General features: G+C 46.3%; 1 protein-coding gene and 1 long non-coding RNA gene across 15 annotated transcripts in view; one reads left to right on the forward strand and one right to left on the reverse strand.

Moving 5' to 3' along the window:
- Positions 1–13,978, reverse strand: part of LOC127920335 (LIM and senescent cell antigen-like-containing domain protein 1) — a 17,684-nt gene extending 3,706 nt beyond the window's left edge. Inside the window, exons 1-7 of one of the 4 annotated variants that reach the window (XR_008105982.1) lie at positions 13,670–13,978; positions 11,729–11,888; positions 11,389–11,455; positions 10,638–10,758; positions 6,534–6,683; positions 5,515–5,665; positions 4,590–4,682 (exon numbers count right to left, since the gene is read on the reverse strand). Coding sequence is in view for 2 of the 4 variants with exons in the window: in XM_052504341.1 (XP_052360301.1) it covers positions 832–924; positions 5,515–5,665; positions 6,534–6,683; positions 10,638–10,758; positions 11,389–11,455; positions 11,729–11,888; positions 13,670–13,698 (771 nt within the window). In the remaining 2 variants the exon portion in view is untranslated. Of the gene's footprint in view, positions 1–831; positions 925–4,589; positions 4,683–5,514; positions 5,666–6,533; positions 6,684–10,637; positions 10,759–11,388; positions 11,456–11,728; positions 11,889–13,669 lie in introns of all 4 variants that reach the window. The other 3 variants (XR_008105981.1, XM_052504341.1, XM_052504342.1) reach the window with 3 other exon arrangements.
- On the forward strand, positions 1,909–3,285 carry LOC127920336 (uncharacterized). 11 transcript variants are annotated; one of them, XR_008105986.1, is made up of 5 exons: positions 1,909–2,044; positions 2,284–2,354; positions 2,440–2,572; positions 2,816–2,927; positions 3,152–3,285. It is a non-coding gene; the product is annotated as an uncharacterized LOC127920336 (long non-coding RNA). The 11 variants fall into 11 exon arrangements; XR_008105985.1 differs by lacking the exon at positions 2,440–2,572 and adding an exon at positions 2,573–2,658; XR_008105984.1 differs by lacking the exon at positions 1,909–2,044 and adding an exon at positions 2,702–2,744 and having other exon boundaries at positions 2,271–2,354; positions 2,440–2,615.
- Positions 13,979–24,230: the final 10,252 nt, after the last annotated feature.

Consider the following 24,230-nt stretch of genomic DNA (forward strand, 5'->3'; position numbering starts at 1 on the left):
ACGTTTGTGGACATGAGCCCCATGGGACCTGCATTACATAGGGAATAGGGTACCATTTACCTGGTTGTAGTGGGTCTCACAGTCAGATCATAGCTTTATTACCTGGTTGTAGTGGGTCTCACAGTCAGATCATAGCTTTATTACCTGGTTGTAGTGGGTCTCACAGTCAGATCATAGCTTTATTACCTGGTTGTAGTGGGTCTCACAGTCAGATCATAGCTTTATTACCTGGTTGTAGTGGGTCTCACAGTCAGATCATAGCTTTATTACCTGGTTGTAGTGGGTCTCACAGTCAGATCATCTTTACTACCTGGTTGTAGTGGGCAGTCAGATCATAGCTTTATTACCTGGTTGTAGTGGGTCTCACAGTCAGTAGCTTTATTAGATCACAGTCAGTGGGTCTCACAGTCAGATCATAGCTTTATTACCTGGGTCTCACAGTCAGATCATAGCTTTATTACCTGGTTGTAGTGGGTCTCAGTCAGATCATAGCTTTATTACCTGGTTGTAGTGGGTCTCACAGTCAGATCATAGCTTTATTACCTGGTTGTAGTGGGTCTCACAGTCAGATCATAGCTTTATTACCTGGTTGTAGTGGGTCTCACAGTCAGATCATAGCTTTATTACCTGGTTGTAGTGGGTCTCACAGTCAGATCATAGCTTTATTACCTGGTTGTAGTGGGTCTCAGTCAGATCATAGCTTTATTACCTGGTTGTAGTGGGTCTCAGTCAGATCATATCTTTACTACCTGGTTGTAGTGGGTCACAGTCAGATCATAGCTTTACTACCTGGTTGTAGTGGGTCTCACAGTCAGATCATATCTTTACTACCTGGTTGTAGTGGGTCTCACAGTAGGCCAGACCCTTCCTCTCATAGTGGCGGTGTCCAAGGAACGGCTTCTCACACTTAGCACACACAAAATGCTGCAAACACAGGCAACATCACATGTTAGCATGGCTAACTGTAGTACCAGGCAACATCACATGTTAGCATGGCTAATGGCTAACTGTAGTCACAGGGAAGTAGCATCCCAAGTTAGCATGGCTAATAGCTAACTCTTGTCACAGGCAGACACCACTACACAGGCGTTAGCATATTGCTAACTCTACTCACAGGCACAAGCAGTTAAGTTAGCTAACTTTGCTAACTCTAGTCAGCTGCCATCAGGGCACGTATTCACAAAGAGTATCAGTGTAGGAGTGCTGATCTAGGATCAGGTGATCTACCTGTACATATGTTATTCATTATGATCTTAAAGGTCATGAACAGTCAAAAAAAAAAAAAAAGCAATGTTTTTCATAAAACTGGATGAAATTTGAATGAAACCAGGTTAAAGTATGAAAAATGACCATTGCTCCTACATTGATAAAGTCATAAAGCTACTGGTCCCCTCCCCCATGTCAAACACTTGGATTCATTGTTACATAAGGTGACATCACCCTAACTCATTTTAATACACCAATGGTAACATGATATTCTCTTACCTAATTTAAATAAGTACCGCTTTGTAACCAACATCGGAGAAGGTGTGTTTGTGGAGGGGTGTGGTTTATACAGCTACTCTCCACTGGTGCCAAATTTTGACTGTAGGGTGTCATCAAATATAATTAAAAGTTTACACTATTCATCTATGGTAAAGACACTTGTGTCCCCTTTCATCTGTCTGGTGTTATCTAGTTACTGGTTAGCTGGGTCTTCATGTGTGTCTGGTGTTAGCTGGGTCTTCATGTGTGTCTGGTGTTAGCTGGGTCTTCATGTGTGTCTGGTGTTAGCTGGGTCTTCATGTGTGTCTGGTGTTAGCTGGGTCTTCATGTGTGTCTGGTGTTAGCTGGGTCTTCATGTGTGTCTGGTGTTAGCTGGGTCTTCATGTGTGTCTGGTGTTAGCTGGGTCTTCATGTGTGTCTGGTGTTAGCTGGGTCTTCATGTGTGTCTGGTGTTAGCTGGGTCTTCATGTGTGTCTGGTGTTAGCTGGGTCTTCATGTGTGTCTGGTGTTATCTAGTTACTGGTTAGCTGGGTCTTCATCTGTGTCTGGTGTTAGCTGGGTCTTCATGTGTGTCTGGTGTTAGCTGGGTCTTCATGTGTGTCTGGTGTTAGCTGGGTCTTCATGTGTGTCTGGTGTTAGCTGGGTCTTCATGTGTGTCTGGTGTTAGCTGGGTCTTCATGCGTGTCTGGTGCTAGCTGAGTCTTCATCTGTGTCTGGTGTTATCTAGTTACTGGTTAGCTGGGTCTTCATCTGTGTCTGGTGCTAGATGAGTCTTCATCTGTGTCTGGTGTTAGCTAGTTACTGGTTAGCTAGGTCCTCATCTGTGTCTGGTGTTAGCTGGGTCTTCATCCGTGTCTGGTGTTAGCTAGGTCTTCATCCGTGTCTGGTGTTAGCTAGTTACTGGTTAGCTAGGTCCTGTTAGCTGGGTCTTCATCCGTGTCTGGTGTTAGCTAGGTCTTCATCTGTGTCTGGTGTTAGTTATCTAGTTACTGGTTAGCTGAGTCTTCATCTGTGTCTGGTGTTAGCTAGTTACTGGTTAGCTAGGTCTTCATCTGTGTCTGGTGTTATCTAGTTACTGGTTAGCTAGGTCTTCATCTGTGTCTGGTGTTATCTAGTTACTGGTTAGCTAGGTCTTCATCTGTGTCTGGTGTTAGCTAGTTACTGGTTAGCTAGGTCTTCATCTGTGTCTGGTGTTAGCTAGTTACTGGTTAGCTAGGTCTTCATCTGTGTCTGGTGTTATCTAGTTACTGGTTAGCTAGGTCTTCATCTGTGTCTGGTGTTATCTAGTTACTGGTTAGCTGGGTCTTCATCTGTGTCTGGTGTTAGCTAGGTCTTCATCTGTGTCTGGTGTTAGCTAGGTCTTCATCTGTGTCTGGTGTTAGCTAGGTCTTCATCTGTGTCTGGTGTTAGCTAGGTCTTCATCTGTGTCTGGTGTTAGCTAGGTCTTCATCTGTGTCTGGTGTTAGCCGGGTCTTCATCTGTGTCTGGTGTTAGCTAGGTCTTCATCTGTGTCTGGTGTTAGCCGGGTCTTCATCTGTGTCTGGTGTTAGCTGGGTCTTCATCTGTGTCTGGTGTTAGCCGGGTCTTCATCTGTGTCTGGTGTTAGCCGGGTCTTCATCTGTGTCTGGTGTTAGCCGGGTCTTCATCTGTGTCTGGTGTTAGCTAGGTCTTCATCTGTGTCTGGTGTTAGCTAGGTCTTCATCTGTGTCTGGTGTTAGCTAGGTCTTCATCTGTGTCTGGTGTTAGCTAGGTCTTCATCTGTGTCTGGTGTTAGCTAGGTCTTCATCTGTGTCTGGTGTTAGCTAGGTCTTCATCTGTGTCTGGTGTTAGCTAGGTCTTCATCTGTGTCTGGTGTTAGCTAGGTCTTCATCTGTGTCTGGTGTTAGCTAGGTCTTCATCTGTGTCTGGTGTTAGCTAGGTCTTCATCTGTGTCTGGTGTTAGCTAGGTCTTCATCTGTGTCTGGTGTTAGCTAGGTCTTCATCTGTGTCTGGTGTTAGCTAGGTCTTCATCTGTGTCTGGTGTTAGCTAGGTCTTCATCTGTGTCTGGTGTTAGCTAGGTCTTCATCTGTGTCTGGTGTTAGCTAGGTCTTCATCTGTGTCTGGTGTTAGCTAGGTCTTCATCTGTGTCTGGTGTTATCTAGTTACTAGGTCTTCAGCCAGCATGAAATGGGGGTTGTTAGAAACTCAGACGCCGTTGTCATGTGAACCACATAATAACAGACATGCCAAATGGGAGTTTTTTTAAATGATATTGATGCAATTTCAATGTTTGAGTTGCGTTGTTTACCACCACATTTGCTTGAGATGATTTTACTGCAACACTGTATCCAAGTTGTTTGACGTCGGGGTTTCACAGAGCTGTCAGTCAAGGAGCGCTCACAAGAATAAGTTCCCCACTCAGCCTGTCTTTTCAAACTTCCTGGTAGCTAGAGCACTTTTCCCTCACATTGAGCATTTCTATCCAAAACAAATATTATGGGTGATATTTCAGTCACTCAAAATGCTATTTTACATGGGAATCAGCATGACTGTTTGGGACCTTTCAAGACTAAGCTAACCCTATATCAGCTCTACTCTGAGAGCTTTATGAATACAACTGGCCCAAGTAACTCAACGGGGCTTGGTCAGAAAGATGCATGACACACACAGCAGTCATTCAGGACAGGCAGCGGAACAGTGGCCTCTAGTGGAAAGAATGTCAACTGCAGGCAGGCCAGGCACTGTAGACTACTTGTCGTGTATTCATCAGTACTGTAAAGTTGTGAGAGATTGTGCATGTGTTTAGACACCCACACCCATGTATTTCTGGGTAAGAAGAACTGATCTGTGAATGTGGTAACGGTGTGCCTCTTGTTTCTATTGACATATGACGGGTGTTTGTGGCTGAAGAGTGTCGTTGTGTAGCTAGCTATGCAATGTTGTTTCCTCTAGTGCAGTTTCTATGTGTGGGAGGAGAAAGACCTCCTTTCTCCTTGGATGTGTCCCAAATGGCACCCTATTCCCTACATAGGGCCCTAACTCTGACCAGAACAATATGGGCTCAGGTTAAAACTTAGTGCACTACATAGGGACTACTGCCATTTGGGACATAACACCTTCTCACCATGTTAAAGTGCCACTCGCAGTAGGCATAGCCCTTACATTCATAGTAGGGATGGCCCTGGAACGATCGCTCACATACACTACACCCAAAGTGCTGGGAGAGGAGGAGGGAGGGAGGATGGGGTGAGGGGAGGAGGAGGAGGAGGAGGAGGGGGGAGGAGGAGGGGAGGGAGGGAGGAGGGGAGGGGGAGAAGGAGGGGGGAGGATAAGGGGGGAGGGAGGAGGATAGGGAGGGGGAGGGAGGGGGAGAAGGATAAGGGGGGGAGGGGGAGAAGGATAAGGGGGGGAGGAGGATAAGGGAGGGGGAGAAGGATAAGGGGGAGGATAAGGGGAGGAGGATAAGGGAGGGGGAGGGGGAGAAGGATAAGGGAAGGGGATAAGGGAGGGGGAGAAGGATAAGGGAGGGGGAGAAGGATAGGGAGGGGAGAAGGATAAGGGAGGGGGAGGAGGATAAGGGAGGGGGAGGAGGATAAGGGAGGGGGAGGAGGATAAGGGAGGGGGGAGAAGGATAAGGGAGGGGGGAGAAGGATAAGGGAGGGGGGAGGAGGATAAGGGAGGGGGGAGAAGGATAAGGGAGGGGGGAGAAGGATAAGGGAGGGGGGAGAAGGATAAGGGAGGGGGGAGGAGGATAAGGGAGGGGGAGGAGGAGAAGGGAGGGATAAAAGAAGCCACAAAGATGAGGATGTAGAGAAGAATAAAGGAATGTGTTGGAAGGAAAAGAAAGGTGTCACAGGATGGAGAGCAGATAGAGTTACTCACAGTCCAATCAAACATACGCTCTCTGAACACAAAGGAAATTATACAAATGTAACATATCATTTCTTTGTAAAAGCTAACTCAACAAACATCTGACGAACCCGTTACATTGGAGTCCAAATATGTGTAAAATACCACTAGATCCCATCATGTCATTTGTGACCACACACCTCGACGTGCCACTGCTTGCCCATGGCGTTGACCACGCGTCCCTCGATGGGCCTCCTGCAGGCGCCACAGATCGGGACCCCCATCTTATCATGGCAGGGCAGACAGTACAGCTCTCCCTTCAGCTCCCTGGCATCTGCTGTCAGCTCCTTACTACAGGGAGAGGGGAGGGACAAACATTACTACAGCTCCTTACTACAGGGAGAGGGGAGGGACAAACATTACTACAGCTCCTTACTACAGGGAGAGGGACAAACATTACTACAGCTCCTTACTACAGGGAGAGGGGAGGGACAAACATTACTACAGCTCCTTACTACAGGGAGAGGGGAGGGACAAACATTACTACAGCTACTTACTACAGGGAGAGGGACAAACATTACTACAGCTCCTTACTACAGGGACAAACATTACTACAGCTCCTTACTACAGGGAGAGGGGAGGGACAAACATTACTACAGCAAACCTTACTACAGGAGAGGGGAGGGACAAACATTACAGCTCCTTACTACAGGGAGAGGGAGGGACAAACATTACAGGGAGGGGAGGGACAAACATTACTACAGCTCCTTACTACAGGGAGAGGGGAGGGACAAACATTACTACAGCTCCTTACTACAGGGAGAGGGGAGGGACAAACATTACTACAGCTCCTTACTACAGGGAGAGGGGAGGGACAAACATTACTACAGCTACTTACTACAGGGAGAGGGGAGGGACAAACATTACTACAGCTCCTTACTACAGGGAGAGGGGAGGGACAAACATTACTACAGCTCCTTACTACAGGGAGAGGGGAGGGACAAACATTACTACAGCTCCTTACTACAGGGAGAGGGGAGGGACAAACATTATATTACACAAAACACACACACACAAACAACAGTGGTTTTGAAGCAGGGTAAATGGTAAGATCTTAAACACTCTTGCTTTCATTAGTTCCAAATACTGACTGAACCACATAATGGAATCAGGAGCACATTATGTCAGATATCAGGAGGGAGCCGTGAAGCGTACTGACCCACAGTTGTTGCAGTTGAAGTGGTCGGGGTGGTAGGGGTCGTTCTTAAAGATGAGGGGGCTGTCCTCGATGATGGCATGGCATTTCTGACAGATGTACTTCCCCAGACCTCGAGCCTTCTCACGGTTATGACAGGGTCGACACAGGTGCCTGGTTAGGAACAAACATTACTACAGGGAGAGGGGAGGGACAAACATCACTACAGCTCCTTACTACAGGGAGAGGGGAGGGACAAACATTATACACCATTATATTACACAGTGCAGGGACAAAGCAGGATGGGTGGGTACATCCAACATGTCTCACTGGACAGGGACAAAGCAGGATGGGTAGGTACATCCAACATGTCTCACTGGACAGGGACAAAGCAGGATGGGTGGGTACATCCAACATGTCTCACTGGACAGGGACAAAGCAGGATGGGTGGGTACATCCAACATGTCTCACTGGACAGGGACAAAGCAGGATGGGTGGGTACATCCAACATGTCTCACTGGACAGGGACAAAGCAGGATGGGTGGGTACATCCAACATGTCTCACTGGACAGGGACAAAGCAGGATGGGTAAGTATATCCAACATGTCTCACTGGACAGGGACAAAGCAGGATGGGTGGGTACATCCAACATGACTCACTGGACAGGGACAAAGCAGGATGGGTAAGTACATCCAACATGTCTCACTGGACAGGGACAAAGCAGGATGGGTGGGTACATCCAACATGTCTCACTGGACAGGGACAAAGCAGGATGGGTGGGTACATCCAACATGTCTCACTGGACAGGGACAAAGCAGGATGGGTGGGTACATCAACATGTCTCACTGGACAGGGACAAAGCAGGATGGGTGGGTAAATCCAACATGTCTCACTGGACAGGGACAAAGCAGGATGGGTGGGTACATCCAACATGTCTCACTGGACAGAGACAAAGCAGGATGGGTGGGTACATCCAACATGTCTCACTGGACAGGGACAAAGCAGGATGGGTGGGTACATCCAACATGTCTCACTGGACAGGGACAAAGCAGGATGGGTGGGTACATCCAACACGTCTCACTGGACAGGGACAAAGCAGGATGGGTAAGTACATCCAACATGTCTCACTGGACAGAGACAAAGCAGGATGGGTGGGTACATCCAACATGTCTCACTGGACAGGGACAAAGCAGGATGGGTGGGTACATCCAACATGTCTCACTGGACAGGGACAAAGCAGGATGGGTGGGTACATCCAACATGTCTCACTGGACAGGGACAAAGCAGGATGGGTGGGTACATCCAACATGTCTCACTGGACAGGGACAAAGCGTACATCCAACATGTCTCACTGGACAGGGGGATGGGTAAGTACATCCAACATGTCTCACTGGACAGGGACAAAGCAGGATGGGTAAGTACATCCAACATGTCTCACTGGACAGGGACAAAGCAGGATGGGTGGGTACATCCAACATGTCTCACTGGACAGGGACAAAGCAGGATGGGTGGGTACATCCAACATGTCTCACTGGACAGGGACAAAGCAGGATGGGTGGGTACATCCAACATGTCTCACTGGACAGGGACAAAGCAGGATGGGTGGGTACATCCAACATGTCTCACTGGACAGGGACAAAGCAGGATGGGTGGGTACATCCAACATGTCTCACTGGACAGGGACAAAGCAGGATGGGTAAGTATATCCAACATGTCTCACTGGACAGGGACAAAGCAGGATGGGTGGGTACATCCAACATGACTCACTGGACAGGGACAAAGCAGGATGGGTAAGTACATCCAACATGTCTCACTGGACAGGGACAAAGCAGGATGGGTGGGTACATCCAACATGTCTCACTGGACAGGGACAAAGCAGGATGGGTACATACATCCAACATGTCTCACTGGACAGGGACAAAGCAGGATGGGTGGGTACATCAACATGTCTCACTGGACAGGGACAAAGCAGGATGGGTGGGTAAATCCAACATGTCTCACTGGACAGGGACAAAGCAGGATGGGTGGGTACATCCAACATGTCTCACTGGACAGAGACAAAGCAGGATGGGTGGGTACATCCAACATGTCTCACTGGACAGGGACAAAGCAGGATGGGTGGGTACATCCAACATGTCTCACTGGACAGGGACAAAGCAGGATGGGTGGGTACATCCAACATGTCTCACCAGGGACAGCAGGTCTCACTGGACAGGGACAAAGCAGGATGGGTGGGTACATCCAACATGTCTCACTGGACAGAGACAAAGCAGGATGGGTGGGTACATCCAACATGTCTCACTGGACAGGGACAAAGCAGGATGGGTGGGTACATCCAACATGTCTCACTGGACAGGGACAAAGCAGGATGGGTGGGTACATCCAACATGTCTCACTGGACAGGGACAAAGCAGGATGGGTGGGTACATCCAACATGTCTCACTGGACAGGGACAAAGCAGGATGGGTGGGTACATCCAACATGTCTCACTGGACAGGGACAAAGCAGGATGGGTGGGTACATCCAACATGTCTCACTGGACAGGGACAAAGCAGGATGGGTGGGTACATCCAACATGTCTCACTGGACAGGGACAAAGCAGGATGGGTGGGTACATCCAACATGTCTCACTGGACAGGGACAAAGCAGGATGGGTGGGTACATCCAACATGTCTCACTGGACAGGGACAAAGCAGGATGGGTGGGTACATCCAACATGTCTCACTGGACAGGGACAGGAGGGACAAAGCAGGAAGCAGGATGGGTACATCCAACATGTCTCACTGGACAGGGACAAAGCAGGATGGGTGGGTACATCCAACATGTCTCACTGGACAGGGACAAAGCAGGATGGGTGGGTACATCCAACATGTCTCACTGGACAGGGACATGTCTCACTGGACAGGGACAAAGCAGGATGGGTGGGTACATCCAACATGTCTCACTGGACAGGGACAAAGCAGGATGGGTAAGTACATCCAACATGTCTCACTGGACAGGGACAAAGCAGGATGGGTGGGTACATCCAACATGTCTCACTGGACAGGGACAAAGCAGGATGGCTGGGTACATCCAACATGTCTCACTGGACAGGGACAAAACAGGATGGGTGGGTACATCCAACATGTCTCACTGGACAGGGACAAAGCAGGATGGGTGGGTACATCCAACATGTCTCACTGGACAGGGACAAAGCAGGATGGGTGGGTACATCCAACATGTCTCACTGGACAGAAAGTTGACTCCCCTGCATAATGTGCAGTGTGATTGGTTGGGGACTCCCCTGCATAATGTGCAGTGTGATTGGCTGGGGACTCCCCTGCATAATGTGCAGTGTGATTGGTTGGGGACTCCCCTGCATAATGTGCAGTGTGATTGGTTGGGGACTCCCCTGCATAATGTGCAGTGTGATTGGTTAAATAGTCATCTACCATGGTATAATGTGCAGTGTGTTTGGTTAAATAGTCATCTACCATGGTATAATGTGCAGTGTGTTTGGTTAAATAGTCATCTACCATGGTATAATGTGCAGTGTGATTGGCTGGGGACTCCCCTGCATAATGTGCAGTGTGATTGGTTGGGGACTCCCCTGCATAATGTGCAGTGTGATTGGTTGGGGACTCCCCTGCATAATGTGCAGTGTGATTGGTTGGGGACTCCCCTGCATAATGTGCAGTGTGATTGGTTGGGGACTCCCTGCATAATGTGCAGTGTGATTGGTTGGGGACTCCCTTGCATAATGTGCAGTGTGATTGGTTGGGGACTCCCTTGCATAATGTGCAGTGTGATTGGTTGGGGACTCCCCTGCATAATGTGCAGTGTGATTGGTTGGGGACTCCCCTGCATAATGTGCAGTGTGATTGGTTGGGGACTCCCCTGCATAATGTGCAGTGTGATTGGTTGGGGACTCCCCTGCATAATGTGCAGTGTGATTGGTTGGGGACTCCCCTGCATAATGTGCAGTGTGATTGGTTGGGGACTCCCTTGCATAATGTGCAGTGTGATTGGTTGGGGACTGCCTTGCATAATGTGCAGTGTGATTGGTTGGGGACTCCCTTGCATAATGTGCAGTGTGATTGGTTGGGGACTCCCCTGCATAATGTGCAGTGTGATTGGTTGGAGATTCACCTGCCAGCGTTCTTGACGAAGCCGACGTCAGCGAGCACAGCCTGGCAGATGTCACAGCAGAAACAATCAGGATGCCAGCTGTTGTTCATGGCCTTGATCACACGGCCAATGATGAACTCCCCTGAGAACATAGACCCACCAATACAACATGAGAACACACACACAGTGGATTTACAAAGAGATTTGGTGTGTGTGTGTGTATGTATATGTGTGTGTATGCGTATGTGGTGTGTGTGTGTATGTGGTGTGTGTGTGTGTATGTATGCGTATATGTGTGTATGTATGCGTATGCGTGTGTATGCGTATGCGTGTGTATGCGTATGCGGTGTGTGCGTGTGTATGCGTATGTGGTGTGTGTGTGTATGTATGTGTATGTGGTGTGTGTGTGTGCGTGTGTGTGTATGTATGTATGTGGTGTGTGTGTGTGTGTGTGTGTGTGTGTGTGTGTGTGTGTGTGTGTGTGTGTATGTGGTGTGTGTGTATGCGTATGTGTGTGTGGTGTGTATGCGTATGTGTGTGTGTGCGTATGTGTGTGTGGTGTGTATGCGTATGTGTGTGTGGTGTGTATGCGTATGTGTGTGTGGTGTGTATGCGTATGTGTATGTATGTGTGTGTGTATGCGTATGTGGTGTGTATGTGTGTGTATGCGTATGTGTATGTGTGTGTGTGTGTATGCGTATGTGGTGTGTGTGTGTGTGTATGTGTATGTGTATGTGTGGTGTGTGGTGTGTGTGTGTGTGTGTGTACTCACCACACTGGTGGCAGCAGGGAGCGAAGAGCATCTGAAAGTCGTGTTCACAGTATTTCCTGCCTTCAAACTGTCAGGAGAAAAAGGCTGCTTCACTCACACAATAAACCCAAACATTGAACAGTTTGACATTTGAATAGTGGCAACTTTCCTCAAATTCCCCAGTTTCCAGAAATCCTGGAGGGAATAAACCAGAAATCCTGGAGGGAATAAACCAGAAATCCTGGAGGGAATAAACCAGAAATCCAGAATCCTCCAACCATGATTTTTGGAAAACCTGGGAATTTTGCGGGAAATTACAGGAATTTTGCAACCCTACATTTTATGGCCTGTGTTAGTCTACCTCATAGAAGAGCCCCTCGGGGAACTGCTGGAAGCACTGTGCGCAGACGAAGCAGCCCTCGTGGTACAGCTCCCCGTTGCTGTTGACGATCTTCTCTGCCGGGGCGAAGCCGCTCTTACAGCGCTCGCACGACGCGTTCGCCAGGGCGTTCGCCATGTTGCTATGGTGACAAAAATGAAAGTATGAAGATCAGAACAGACGACGACTCCAGAATTATTTGCTGCTCTTCTGTTGATCACTTTGACACAGCAATCCCTGTGAAATTAGCCCAAATCTGTTTGTGGTCTTGCGCAACTCAACTGACTGCAGTCATTGGCAAGGAGTTGGCACAATAACGACAAGAGACTGGCCCTCTGGCTCCCACACAAGGAGCAGAGTCTCCTGGAGGGGGCTTGAATAGGAGACTGGCCCTCTGGCTCCCACACAAGGAGCAGAGTCTCCTGGAGGGGGCTTGAATAGGAGACTGGCCCTCTGGCTCCCACACAGCAGCAGAGTCTCCTGGAGGGGGCTTGAATAGGAGACTGGCCCTCTGGCTCCCACACAGCAGCAGAGTCTCCTGGAGGGGGCTTGAATAGGAGACTGGCCCTCTGGCTCCCACACAGCAGCAGAGTCTCCTGGAGGGGGCTTGAATAGGAGACTGGCCCTCTGGCTCCCACACAGCAGCAGAGTCTCCTGGAGGGGGCTTGAATAGGAGACTGGCCCTCTGGCTCCCACACAGCAGCAGAGTCTCCTGGAGGGGGCTTGAATAGGAGACTGGCCCTCTGGCTCCCACACAGCAGCAGAGTCTCCTGGAGGGGGCTTGAATAGGAGACTGGCCCTCTGGCTCCCACACAGCAGCAGAGTCTCCTGGAGGGGGCTTGAATAGGAGACTGGCCCTCTGGCTCCCACACAGCAGCAGAGTCTCCTGGAGGGGGCTTGAATAGGCCAATGCAATGTGAAAAGAAATCCATAGAGAAAGTTACTCCAACAGGGAACTGCTGGGCTGTTGGAAATCTGCCTTGAGTGTCGACAGAAATAACACTGGCAAAGGTTTGAGTAAACATGTTCCTCTCTACTACAGATCAGTGTATTGCAGAGTGGGGGGGGCTGCATCCCAAATAGCACTCTATTCCCTATATGGTGGACTAATTTTAACCACAGCCCTATCTATGGCTGGTTAAAGGTAGTGCACTACATAGGTAATAGGGAGCCATTTGGGACACAAAGACAAGTATGGTTTTTAGGGGCGGGGCCTTGTCCCTCAGACAGTCTCTTACTCAAATCATATTACTCACAGAACACTGTTGTCACCATGGAGACACACACGTTGCTCAGGGTCTGTGTCCTAATTTGGTCATCTGAGAGCAGTCAGTCAGACATGATAGATCATAGCTGTCTGGTGGTAATTCAGTGTTGGTTTATCACTTAATTGATCAGAGACACGTACTGTACTGTGTCGCCTCAACACTCATTGGCTAATTCCTAAAGTTTACACCCCAAATCAAGTGCCAAGAAATTACAACACGGTCTACAAATAGACCGCGTGTAATGATCCAAATAATCAAACTGGTTTAAATTTGAAAATAGATTGAATGTTTCGACTTAAAAGGGTTATAGAAACTAACCAACTAAGAGGCTAACGTTACCAAGCTAGAGAGGAAAAACAAACAGTTTGAAGTAGCTACCGTTAGCAAGTTCACAACAACACACGTCCACTCACTTGACGTTACCAGCCTACTGTAGCAGGCAGGTTAGCGAATTAACTAGTTAGTTAACTTTATTTAAAAGCTATTTAATGTTTCAAGACGATTCCCACGCCCATCATTAAAAAAAAAATAAATCACTATAGGTGTTACACTTTATCACATACAGTACCGCACCGAACAAATGAGCTAACATTAGCTGCCCGGCTAGCTGTTAGCATGGTAACCTAAATCCCAGTGTTCTTATCCAAGCTCTTACCTGCCCGTCATTTCTACTACTCCCAGCATCACCTATCAACACCACCGTTTCAGAAACGTATCGACTTTTTCCCCGGGGTCTTCAAATAGGACGAGTAATGGATTGACTCCTACCTAACCAGCTAGCATATTTTATTTTTTCTCCTCCTGTATCTTGGTGGAGCCACCCTTTCCTTGGTAGCTGGCGTTTTCTAAAAGAAAAGGGACGAAATAGCGCCCTCTAACGGGTATTACATTGATAGCACTCCTGTTGCACTGACTGCAGCGGCCCTGACGTTCTTCTGAACCAGGGGTGGCCGACATACATCCCCCTGGGCGGCGGGAGGTTTGAATAACAAATATTAACGCTTTGGGGGGAATGATTATTTTGGGTTAACGAAAATAATAATGTAAACACTCCAGGCCACTCGTGAACGTCTAAAACTAGATAGAGAGTATGTAGAAAATATAATGGACCATTTTCAAATAACTGCAGCTTTTCTGAATTTTGAAATTCTGATGTGGTCAATGAAACAAAACATTCCCACCCCTGTTCTAGACCCCTAACCAGCTGTTCCAATACTTTGAATATGCATCACACCTCTGCAATGACTGGATAGACATGTCTGAATGAGTCAAATCAACGTTTATTGGTTGTGTACACAGATTTGCAGATGTCATTGCAGATGAAACGCTTGTCACAGAAGTTGGACCAGGCAAAAGGTAGTATTTGGAATTGTGGTATTTTGTTAGGATCCCCATTAGCTGCTTACTTAAGTACTGCTCTTTTCATGATATAGACCAGCGTTTCCCAAACTCAGTCCTCGAGACTCCAAAGGGGCACTTTGGGGGTTTTGCCCTAACACTACAAGGTTGATTCAAATAATCAACTCGCCATCCAGTTTTGATCATTTTAATCAGCTGTGTAGTGTTAGGGCTAAAACCAAAACGTGTAATCCCTGGGGTCCCGAGGAGTTGACAGACTGAAGAGGTGAAACCAGGTGAAAACCATGATCCTTTATTGATGTCACGTGTTAAATCCACATAAATCTGTGTAGATTAAGGGGAGGAAATGGGTTAATGAAGGATTTTTAAATCTTGAGACATGGATTGTGTATGTGCACCATTCAGAGGGTGAATGGGCAAGACAAATAATTGAAGTGCCTTTGAACGGGGTATGCTAGTAGGTGCCAGGAGCACTGGTTTGTGTGAAGAACTGCAACGCTGCTGAGTTCTTCACACTCGAACCGTTTCCCGTGTGTATCAAGAACGGTCCACCACCCAAAGGACATCAGCCAACTTGACACAACTGTAGGAAGCATTGTAGTCAATATGGGCCAGCATCCCTGTGGAACGCTTTTACGGGGTCAATTTCACGCCATATGTATTAAATTCAAAATAAAATAAATCGTGAAGATGAAAAATAAAGATGTGAATGTAAACATTTTCGAGGACGGGTGAAATAAAGGATGTTGAAATCAAAAATCTGTCAATTGAAAGCCAAATGTAAAGAATTGTAGGTCCGCTAGTTTTGGAGTGACGGTTCGGTCTTAACCCAATCAATGAACATGACAGGCTTTTTTTCTATTGCCTATTTAAATATACGGTCTGACGTCACCTAATTTTAGCTAACGTACTTCAAATTGTCAGTCACCGGTCAATAATATACGGATATTAGAAGCATGTCTATCTAATACATTTAATGACCATCTAACTACTTAGGTAAACATACGAATGACCTGTTGCACAACGTTCGGCTCAGGTGTATGGAGAACCAGTTACCAACACCTGCGCCGAACGTTGAGCAACAGGTACATTTAAAAACATGTTTGTTTTTTTTACATTTGATTAATTTAGCAGCCGCTCTTATCCAGAGCGATTTACAAGATCAGTTAGGATTCAGTTCCTTGCTCAGGGGCACATTGACAGAGTTTTCACCTAGTCGGAGCTGGGATTCTAACCAGCAACCTCTCCGTGACTGGCCCATCGCTTTAACTGCCAGGTGTCATGGTAAATCAACATGGAGGCCTGAACTTACAGGGAATATCCGGCAGGAGGAGTAGTTGTATCATGAATGCACCAGTGAATACTGAACTGGCGTTTACTGTAAAAGAGAAGTTTCAATCCCACCCTTGCAATCTAAATTGTGTTTTCTAACCTACATGTAGAAACCGGCGAGATTTAAACTTTTTCCTAAAGAGGTTATTGCACTTTTTGGAATCAGACTTTGATTTTCATATGTATAGTAGTGGATGAGTAGCTGGAGTGCCAGTCTGTTTGTGATATCATGCCAACTCCTTGTCACTCATTGGCTTGACAATGAGCAATGTTGCAAGACCACAACCAGATCTGAGACCACAACCAGATCGGAGACCACAACCAGATCTGAGACTACAACCATATCTGAGACCACAACCAGATCTGAGACCACAACCAGATCGGAGACCACAACCAGATCTGAGACCATGCTAGTGAAGGAGTATTTGTTCTGTAGTTTTTGCAACTGGACAGTTGAGACACAGTGGATTAGGAAAGTATTCAGACCCCTTGATATTTCCACATTAAATTGTATATTTTCCCCACATTCATCTACACACAATAGCCCATAATGACAAAGCAAAACAGGTTTTTAGACATTTTTGCAAATGTATTAAAATGAAAAACGGAAATATCATTCAGAGACTTGTCCTGAAGCCACTCCTGCGTTTCCTTGGCTGTGTGGTTAAGGTCATGTTGACCTGTTGGAAGGTGAACCTTTGCCACAGTCTGAGGTCCTGAGTGCTCTGGAGCAGGTTTTCATTAGGGATCTCTCTGTACTTTGCTCCGTTTATCCTTCCCTCAAATCTGACTAGTTCCCAGTCCCTGCCGCTGAAAAACATTCCTACAGCATGATACTGCCACCTCCATGCTTCACCGTAGGGATGGTGCCAGGTTTCCTCCAGACGTGACGCTTGGCATTCAGGCCAAAGACTTCAATCTTGGTATCATCAGACCAGAGAATCTTGTTTCTCATGGTCTGAGAGGCCTTTAACCCCACCTCTTCAAGGAATACCTAGGATAGGGTAAGTAATCCTTCTCACCCCCCCTAAAAAGATTTAGATGCACTATTGTAAAGTGGCTGTTCCACTGGATGTCCTAAGGTGTATGCACCAATTTGTAAGTCGCTCTGGATAAGAGCGTCTGCTAAATGACTTAAATGTAAATGTAATGTAAATGTTTAGGTGCCTTTTGGCAAACTCCAAGCGGGCTTTCATGTGTCTTTTACTGAGGAGTGACTTCCATCTGGCCACTCTACCATAAAGGCCTGATTGGTGGAGTGCTGCAGAGATGGTTGTCCTTCTGGAAGGTCCTCCCATCTCCACAGATGGACTGGGTTCTTGGTCACCTCCTTGACCAAGGCCCTTCTCCCGCGATTGCTCAGTTTGGCCAGGTGGCCAGCTCTAGGAGTGTTGGTGGTTCCAAACTCCTTACATTTTAAGAATGATGGAGGCCACTGTAATCTTGGGGACCGTCAATGCTGCAGACATTCATTGGTACCCTTTCCCAGATCTGTGCCTCGACACAATCCTGTCTCAGAGCTCTACGGACAATTCCTTCAACCTCACGGCTTGGTTTTTGCTCTGACATGAACTGTGGGTCCTTATATATATATAGACAATTGTCCAATCAAAAATAATTTACCACAGGTGGACTCCAATCAAGTTGTAGAAACATCTCTAGGATGATGGAAACAATGGAAACAGGATGCACCTGACCTCAATTTTGAATCTCATAGCAAAGGGTCTGAATACTTACAGTTGAAGTCGGAAGTTTACATACACCTCAGCCAAATACATTTAAACTCAGTTTTCACATTTCCTGACATATAATCCAAGTAAAAACTCCCTATTTTAGGTCAGTTAGGATCACCACTTTATTTTAAGAATGTGAAATGTCAGAATAATAGTAGAGAATATGATTTATTTCAGCTTTTATTTCTTTCATCACATACCCAGTGGGTCAAAGTTTACATACACTCAGGTAGTATTTGGTAGCATTGCCTTTAAATTGTTTAACTTGGGTCAAATGTAGCCTTCCATAAGCTTTCCACAATAAGTTGGGTGAATTTTGGCCCATTCCTCCTGACAGAGCTGGTGTAACAGAGTCAGGTTTGTAGGCCTCCTTGCTCGCCTACGCTTTTTCAGTTCTGCCCAAATGTTCTGTCCAAATGTTCTATAGGATTGAGGTCAGGGCTTTGTGATGACCACTCCAATACCTTGATTTTGTTGTCCTTAAGCCATTTTGCCACAACTTTGGAAGTATGCTTGGGGTCATTGTCCCTTTGGAAGACCCATTTGCGACCAAGCTGATGTCTTGAGATGTTGCTTCAATATATCGACATAAATTTCCATCCTCATGATGCCACCTATTTTGTGAAGTGCACCAGTCCCTCCTGCAGCAAATCACCCCCACAACATGATGCTGCCACCCCCGTGCTTCACGGTTGGGATGATGTTCTTCGGCTTGCAAGCGTCCCCCGTTTTCCTACAAACATAACGATGGCCATTATGGCCAAACAGTTATATTTTTGTTTCATCAGACCAGAGGACATTTCTCCAAAAAGTACGATCTTTGTCCCTGTGTGCAGTTTCAAACGGTAGTTTGGCTTTTTTATGGCGGTTTTGGAGCAGTGGCTTCTTCCTTGCTGAGTGGCCTTTCATGTTATGTCGATATAGGACTTGTTTGACTGTGGATATAGATACTTTTGTACCTGTTTCTTCCAACATCTTCACAAGGTCCTTTGCTGTTGTTCTGGGATTGATTTGCACTTTTCGCACCAAAGTACGTTCATCTCTAGGAGACAGAACATGTCTCCTTCCTGAGCGGTATGACGGCTGCGTGGTCCCATGGTGTTTATACTTGTGTACTATTGTTTGTACAGATGAACATGGTACCTTCAGGCATTTGGAAATTGCTCCCAAGGATGAACCAGACTTGTGGAGGTCAACATTTGTTTTCTGAGGTCTTGGCTGATATCTTTTGAGGATGTCAAGCAAAGAGGCACTGAGTTTGAAGGTAGGCCTTGAAATACATCCACAGGTACACCTGCAATTGACTAAAATTATGTCAATTAGTCTATCTGAATAATTTTCTGGAATTTTCCAAGCTATTTAAAGGCACAGTTAACTTAGTGTATGTAAACTTGTGACCCACTGGAATTGTGATACAGTGAATTATAAGTGAAATAATCTGTCTGTAAACAATTGTTGGAAAAATTACTTTTGTCATGCACCATGTGTATGTGACAAATAAAATTTGATTTTGATTTGAAGTAGATGTCCTAACCGACTTGCCAAAACTATAGTTTGTTAACAAGAAATTTGTGGAGAGGTTGAAAAACAAGTTTTAATGACTCCAACCGAAGTGTATGTAAACTTCTGACTTCAACTGTATCTAAATAAGGTATTTATGTTTTTTATCTGTAATACATTTGCAAGCATTTCTAAAAACCTGTTTTTGCTTTGTCATTATGAGGTATTGTGTAGATTGAGGGGAAAATGAATGTAATCCATTTTAGAATAAGGCTGTAACGTAACAACGTGGAAATAGTCAAGGGGTCTGAATACTTTCTGAATGCTCTGTAAACCTGGGTCGACCACCCCCCACAGCTTGGAATGTAATCGATACACTTTTTGCAGTGGGTGTCCTTTAAAACATGCCCCCCTGCTATGTGGTTCAAATGTGTTACAAGTGACATCTGATCTGAAACAACCTTGTGAGTCTCAGGTGTAACATTAACTAGACAGATGTGAGTCTCAGGTGTAACATTAACTAGACAGATGTGAGTCTCAGGTGTAACATTAACTAGACAGATGTGAGTCTCAGGTGTAACATTAACTAGACAGATGTGAGTCTCAGGTGTAACATTAACTAGACAGATGTGAGTCTCAGGTGTAACATTAACTAGACAGATGTGAGTCTCAGGTGTAACATTAACTAGACAGATGTGAGTCTCAGGTGTAACATTAACTAGACAGATGTGAGTCTAGACAGGTGTAACATTAACTAGACAGATGTGAGTCTCAGGTGTAACATTAACTAGACAGATGTGAGTCTCAGGTGTAACATTAACTAGACAGATGTGAGTCTCAGGTGTAACATTAACTAGACAGATGTGAGTCTCAGGTGTAACATTAACTAGACAGATGTGAGTCTCAGGTGTAACATTAACATTAACTAGACAGATGTGAGTCTCAGGTGTAACATTAACTAGACAGATGTGAGTCTCAGGTGTAACATTAACTAGACAGATGTGAGTCTCAGGTGTAACATTAACTAGACAGATGTGAGTCTCAGGTGTAACATTAACTAGACAGATGTGAGTCTCAGGTGTAACATTAACTAGACAGATGTGAGTCTCAGGTGTAACATTAACTAGACAGATGTGAGTCTCAGGTGTAACATTAACTAGACAGATGTGAGTCTCAGGTGTAACATTAACTAGACAGATGTGAGTCTCAGGTGTAACATTAACTAGACAGATGTGAGTCTCAGGTGTAACATTAACTAGACAGATGTGAGTCTCAGGTGTAACATTAACTAGACAGATGTGAGTCTCAGACAGTGTAACATTAACTAGACAGATGTGAGTCTCAGGTGTAACATTAACTAGACAGATGTGAGTCTCAGGTGTAACATTAACTAGACAGATGTGAGTCTCAGGTGTAACATTAACTAGACAGATGTGAGTCTCAGGTGTAACATTAACTAGACAGATGTGAGTCTCAGGTGTAACATTAACTAGACAGATGTGAGTCTCAGGTGTAACATTAACTAGACAGAGACAGTAACATTAATAGACAGATGAGTCTCAGGTGTAACATTAACTAGACAGATGTGAGTCTCAGGTGTAACATTAACTAGACAGATGTGAGTCTCAGGTGTAACATTAACTAGACAGATGTGAGTCTCAGGTGTAACATTAACTAGACAGATGTGAGTCTCAGGTGTAACATTAACTAGACAGATGTGAGTCTCAGGTGTAACATTAACTAGACAGATGTGATGTGAGTCTAGACAGATGTGAGTCTCAGGTGTAACATTAACTAGACAGATGATGAGTCTCAGGTGTAACATTAACTAGACAGATGTGAGTCTCAGGTGTAACATTAACTAGACAGATGTGAGTCTCAGGTGTAACATTAACTAGACAGATGTGAGTCTCAGGTGTAACATTAACTAGACAGATGTGAGTCTCAGGTGTAACATTAACTAGACAGATGTGAGTCTCAGGTGTAACATTAACTAGACAGAAGCACAGAAGGAGAAAGGCAACGTCTTCTGAGTTCCAAACCCACTTTGCCAGTTTGTGACTTTTTTTTCATGTTCATTTGTGCTTTTCTTGTACAGGGAGTTCATACCATTATCACATATGACCGTCAAGCACTACTGGACATCAGATCGACAGTTATTAACCTTCGACCTCGATTTTCAGATCGCAAGGCCGCCGGGCCAGATGGAACTCCAGGGCGTGTTCTCAAAGCTGACCAGCTGGCAAAGTGTCTTCACTGACATTTTCAATCTGTCCTTGTCCCAGTCTATAATCCCAACATGTTTCAAGCTGACCACCATTTGTCCCTGTTCCCATGAACTCCATGGTAACCTGCCTAAATGCCTGTAATTATAAAGTGCTTTGAAAGGCTGGGCATGACACACATCTACCATCATCCCAGACACCCTGGACCCAGTCCAGTTTGCATACCGCCCCCCTACAGATACACAGATGACGCAATCTCAATTGCACTTCACACTGCCCTCTCCCACCTGGACAAGAGGGGAAATAACTATGTGAGGATGTTGTTCATAGACTACAGCTCAGCGTTCAACACCATAGTCCCCTCCAAGCGCATCACCAAGCCAGGGACACTGGGACTGAACACCTCCCTCTTCAACTGGATCCTGGACTTCCTGACGGGCTGGCCCTAGGTGGTGAGGGTAGGCAACAACACTGCTGCCACTCTGATCCTCAACACGGGGGCCTCTTAGGGGTGTGTGCTTAGTCCCCTCCTGTACTCTCTGTTCACCTACAACCTCATGGCCAGGAACGACTCCAACACCTTCATCAAGTTCTCTGATGACACAACAGTGGTAGACCTGATCACTGACGGCAATGAGACAGCCTACAGGGAAGAGGTTATGGATCTGGAAGAGAGAGAGAGACAGAGACACAGAGCTGACCTGACTCAGATCTGGACTAACATACGGAGGACATGGAAGAGAGAGAGACAGAGACACAGAGCTGACCTGACTCAGATCTGGACTAACATACGGAGGACATGGAAGAGAGAGAGACAGAGACACAGAGCTGACCTGACTCAGATCTGGACTAACATACGGAGGACATGGAAGAGAGAGAGACAGAGACACAGAGCTGACCTGACTCAGATCTGGACTAACATACGGAGGACATGGAAGAGAGAGAGACAGAGACAGAGAGCTGACCTGACTCAGATCTGGACTAACATACGGAGGACATGGAAGAGAGAGAGACAGAGACACAGAGCTGACCTGACTCAGATCTGGACTAACATACGGAGGACATGGAAGAGAGAGAGAGAGACAGAGACACAGAGCTGACCTGACTCAGATCTGGACTAACATACGGAGGACATGGAAGAGAGAGAGACAGAGACACAGAGCTGACCTGACTCAGATCTGGACTAACATACGGAGGACATGGAAGAGAGAGAGACAGAGACACAGAGCTGACCTGACTCAGATCTGGACTAACATACGGAGGACATGGAAGAGAGAGAGACAGAGACACAGAGCTGACCTGACTCAGATCTGGACTAACATACGGAGGACATGGAAGAGAGAGAGACAGAGACACAGAGCTGACCTGACTCAGATCTGGACTAACATACGGAGGACATGGAAGAGAGAGAGACAGAGACAGAGAGCTGACCTGACTCAGATCTGGACGAACATACGGAGGACATGGAAGAGAGAGAGACAGAGACACAGAGCTGACCTGACTCAGATCTGGACTAACATACGGAGGACATGGAAGAGAGAGAGACAGAGACACAGAGCTGACCTGACTCAGATCTGGACTAACATACGGAGGACATGGAAGAGAGAGAGAGAGAGACAGAGACAGAGACAGAGACACAGAGCTGACCTGACTCAGATCTGGACTAACATACGGAGGACATGGAAGAGAGAGAGAGAGAGACAGAGAGCTGACCTGACAGAGACTAACAGAGGACAGAGACAGACAGAGACAGAGACAGAGATCTGGATACGGAGGACATGGAGAGAGAGAGACAGAGACACAGAGCTGAGACTCAGAGACTAACATACGGAGGACAGAGAGAGAGACAGAGACAGAGAGACTCAGATCTGGACTAACAGAGACAGACAGAGAGAGCTGAGACTCAGATCTGGACTAACATACGGAGAGACATGGAAGAGAGAGAGACAGAGAGAGCTGAGACTCAGATCTGGACTAACATACGGAGACACAGACAGAGAGAGAGAGAGACTAACAGACAGAGACAGAGACACAGAGACCTGACAGAGACAGAACATAGAGACAGAAGAGAGAGAGACAGAGAGAGAGACAGAGACTAACATACAGACATGGAAGAGAGAGACAGAGAGACAGAGAGACAGAGACAGAGAGACAGAGAGAGAGACAGAGGACAGAGAGACAGAGACACAGAGAGACAGAGACAGAGACAGAGAGAGACAGAGAGAGACAGAGAGACAGAGAGAGAGACAGAGACAGAGACAGAGACACAGACAGAGACACAGAGCTGTAACCTATATACAACCTATACTTATGTGTATTTATTTTCCCTTCCCATTCCTACTATCTGCAATTGCGAGAAAGAGAGAGAAACATGATTTCTGAGGAATCGTAACAGAATGTGAGTCAAAAGAACAAGTGATTAGAAAAACAGCTTAACATAGTTCTTGGCAGAGGGTATTTGTTGCGCAAATGTGAGCCTAAACACAGATAGAGAGAGAGAATATTTCTGAGAAATCATAACAGAAAGTGAGTCCAAAAAAAAGAAAGAGAAATTCTGTGGATTGATGAGAAAATGACAGGAACTTTAAGGTTTAAAATAAACTGCTGTGAAGAAAGGGAGGAGAGAATCTGGGTCGAGATTTAGTTTTCAACTAATGTCACAAACAGAGGAAGATTAGGTTCAATTGTTTAATTTAGCTGAGATTATTTTGTTTCTCCCTGCGCTGCTGATGGCTATTTTAGTTCGCTCATACGGGAGTAATAAAGGCCCATTGCACTATTGTGAAATACTTAAAAATGTTGTGTTGATTCATCATGAGGTGCTACAACACCCTCATCACTCCTCCTTCCCTCTACGGTGTCTGGCATGCTATAGGCTAGGTTGGAATAGTCTGTACAATGCCAAGGCTACGCAAAGTCACTGCAGGTAGATGGGCAGGGGCAGAAAGACTGCAGTCACACAGAGAGAGAGAGAGAGAGAGAGAGAGAGCTCCCATATCACTGCCGAACGGCAGAGCAAAAGCCACTCTTCATTGCCAGCTCCCGCCTGCGTGCAGTCGACGTAACT

Source organism: Oncorhynchus keta, unplaced genomic scaffold (genome assembly GCF_023373465.1).
Source record: "Oncorhynchus keta strain PuntledgeMale-10-30-2019 unplaced genomic scaffold, Oket_V2 Un_contig_18996_pilon_pilon, whole genome shotgun sequence".
Taxonomy (NCBI): domain Eukaryota; kingdom Metazoa; phylum Chordata; class Actinopteri; order Salmoniformes; family Salmonidae; genus Oncorhynchus; species Oncorhynchus keta.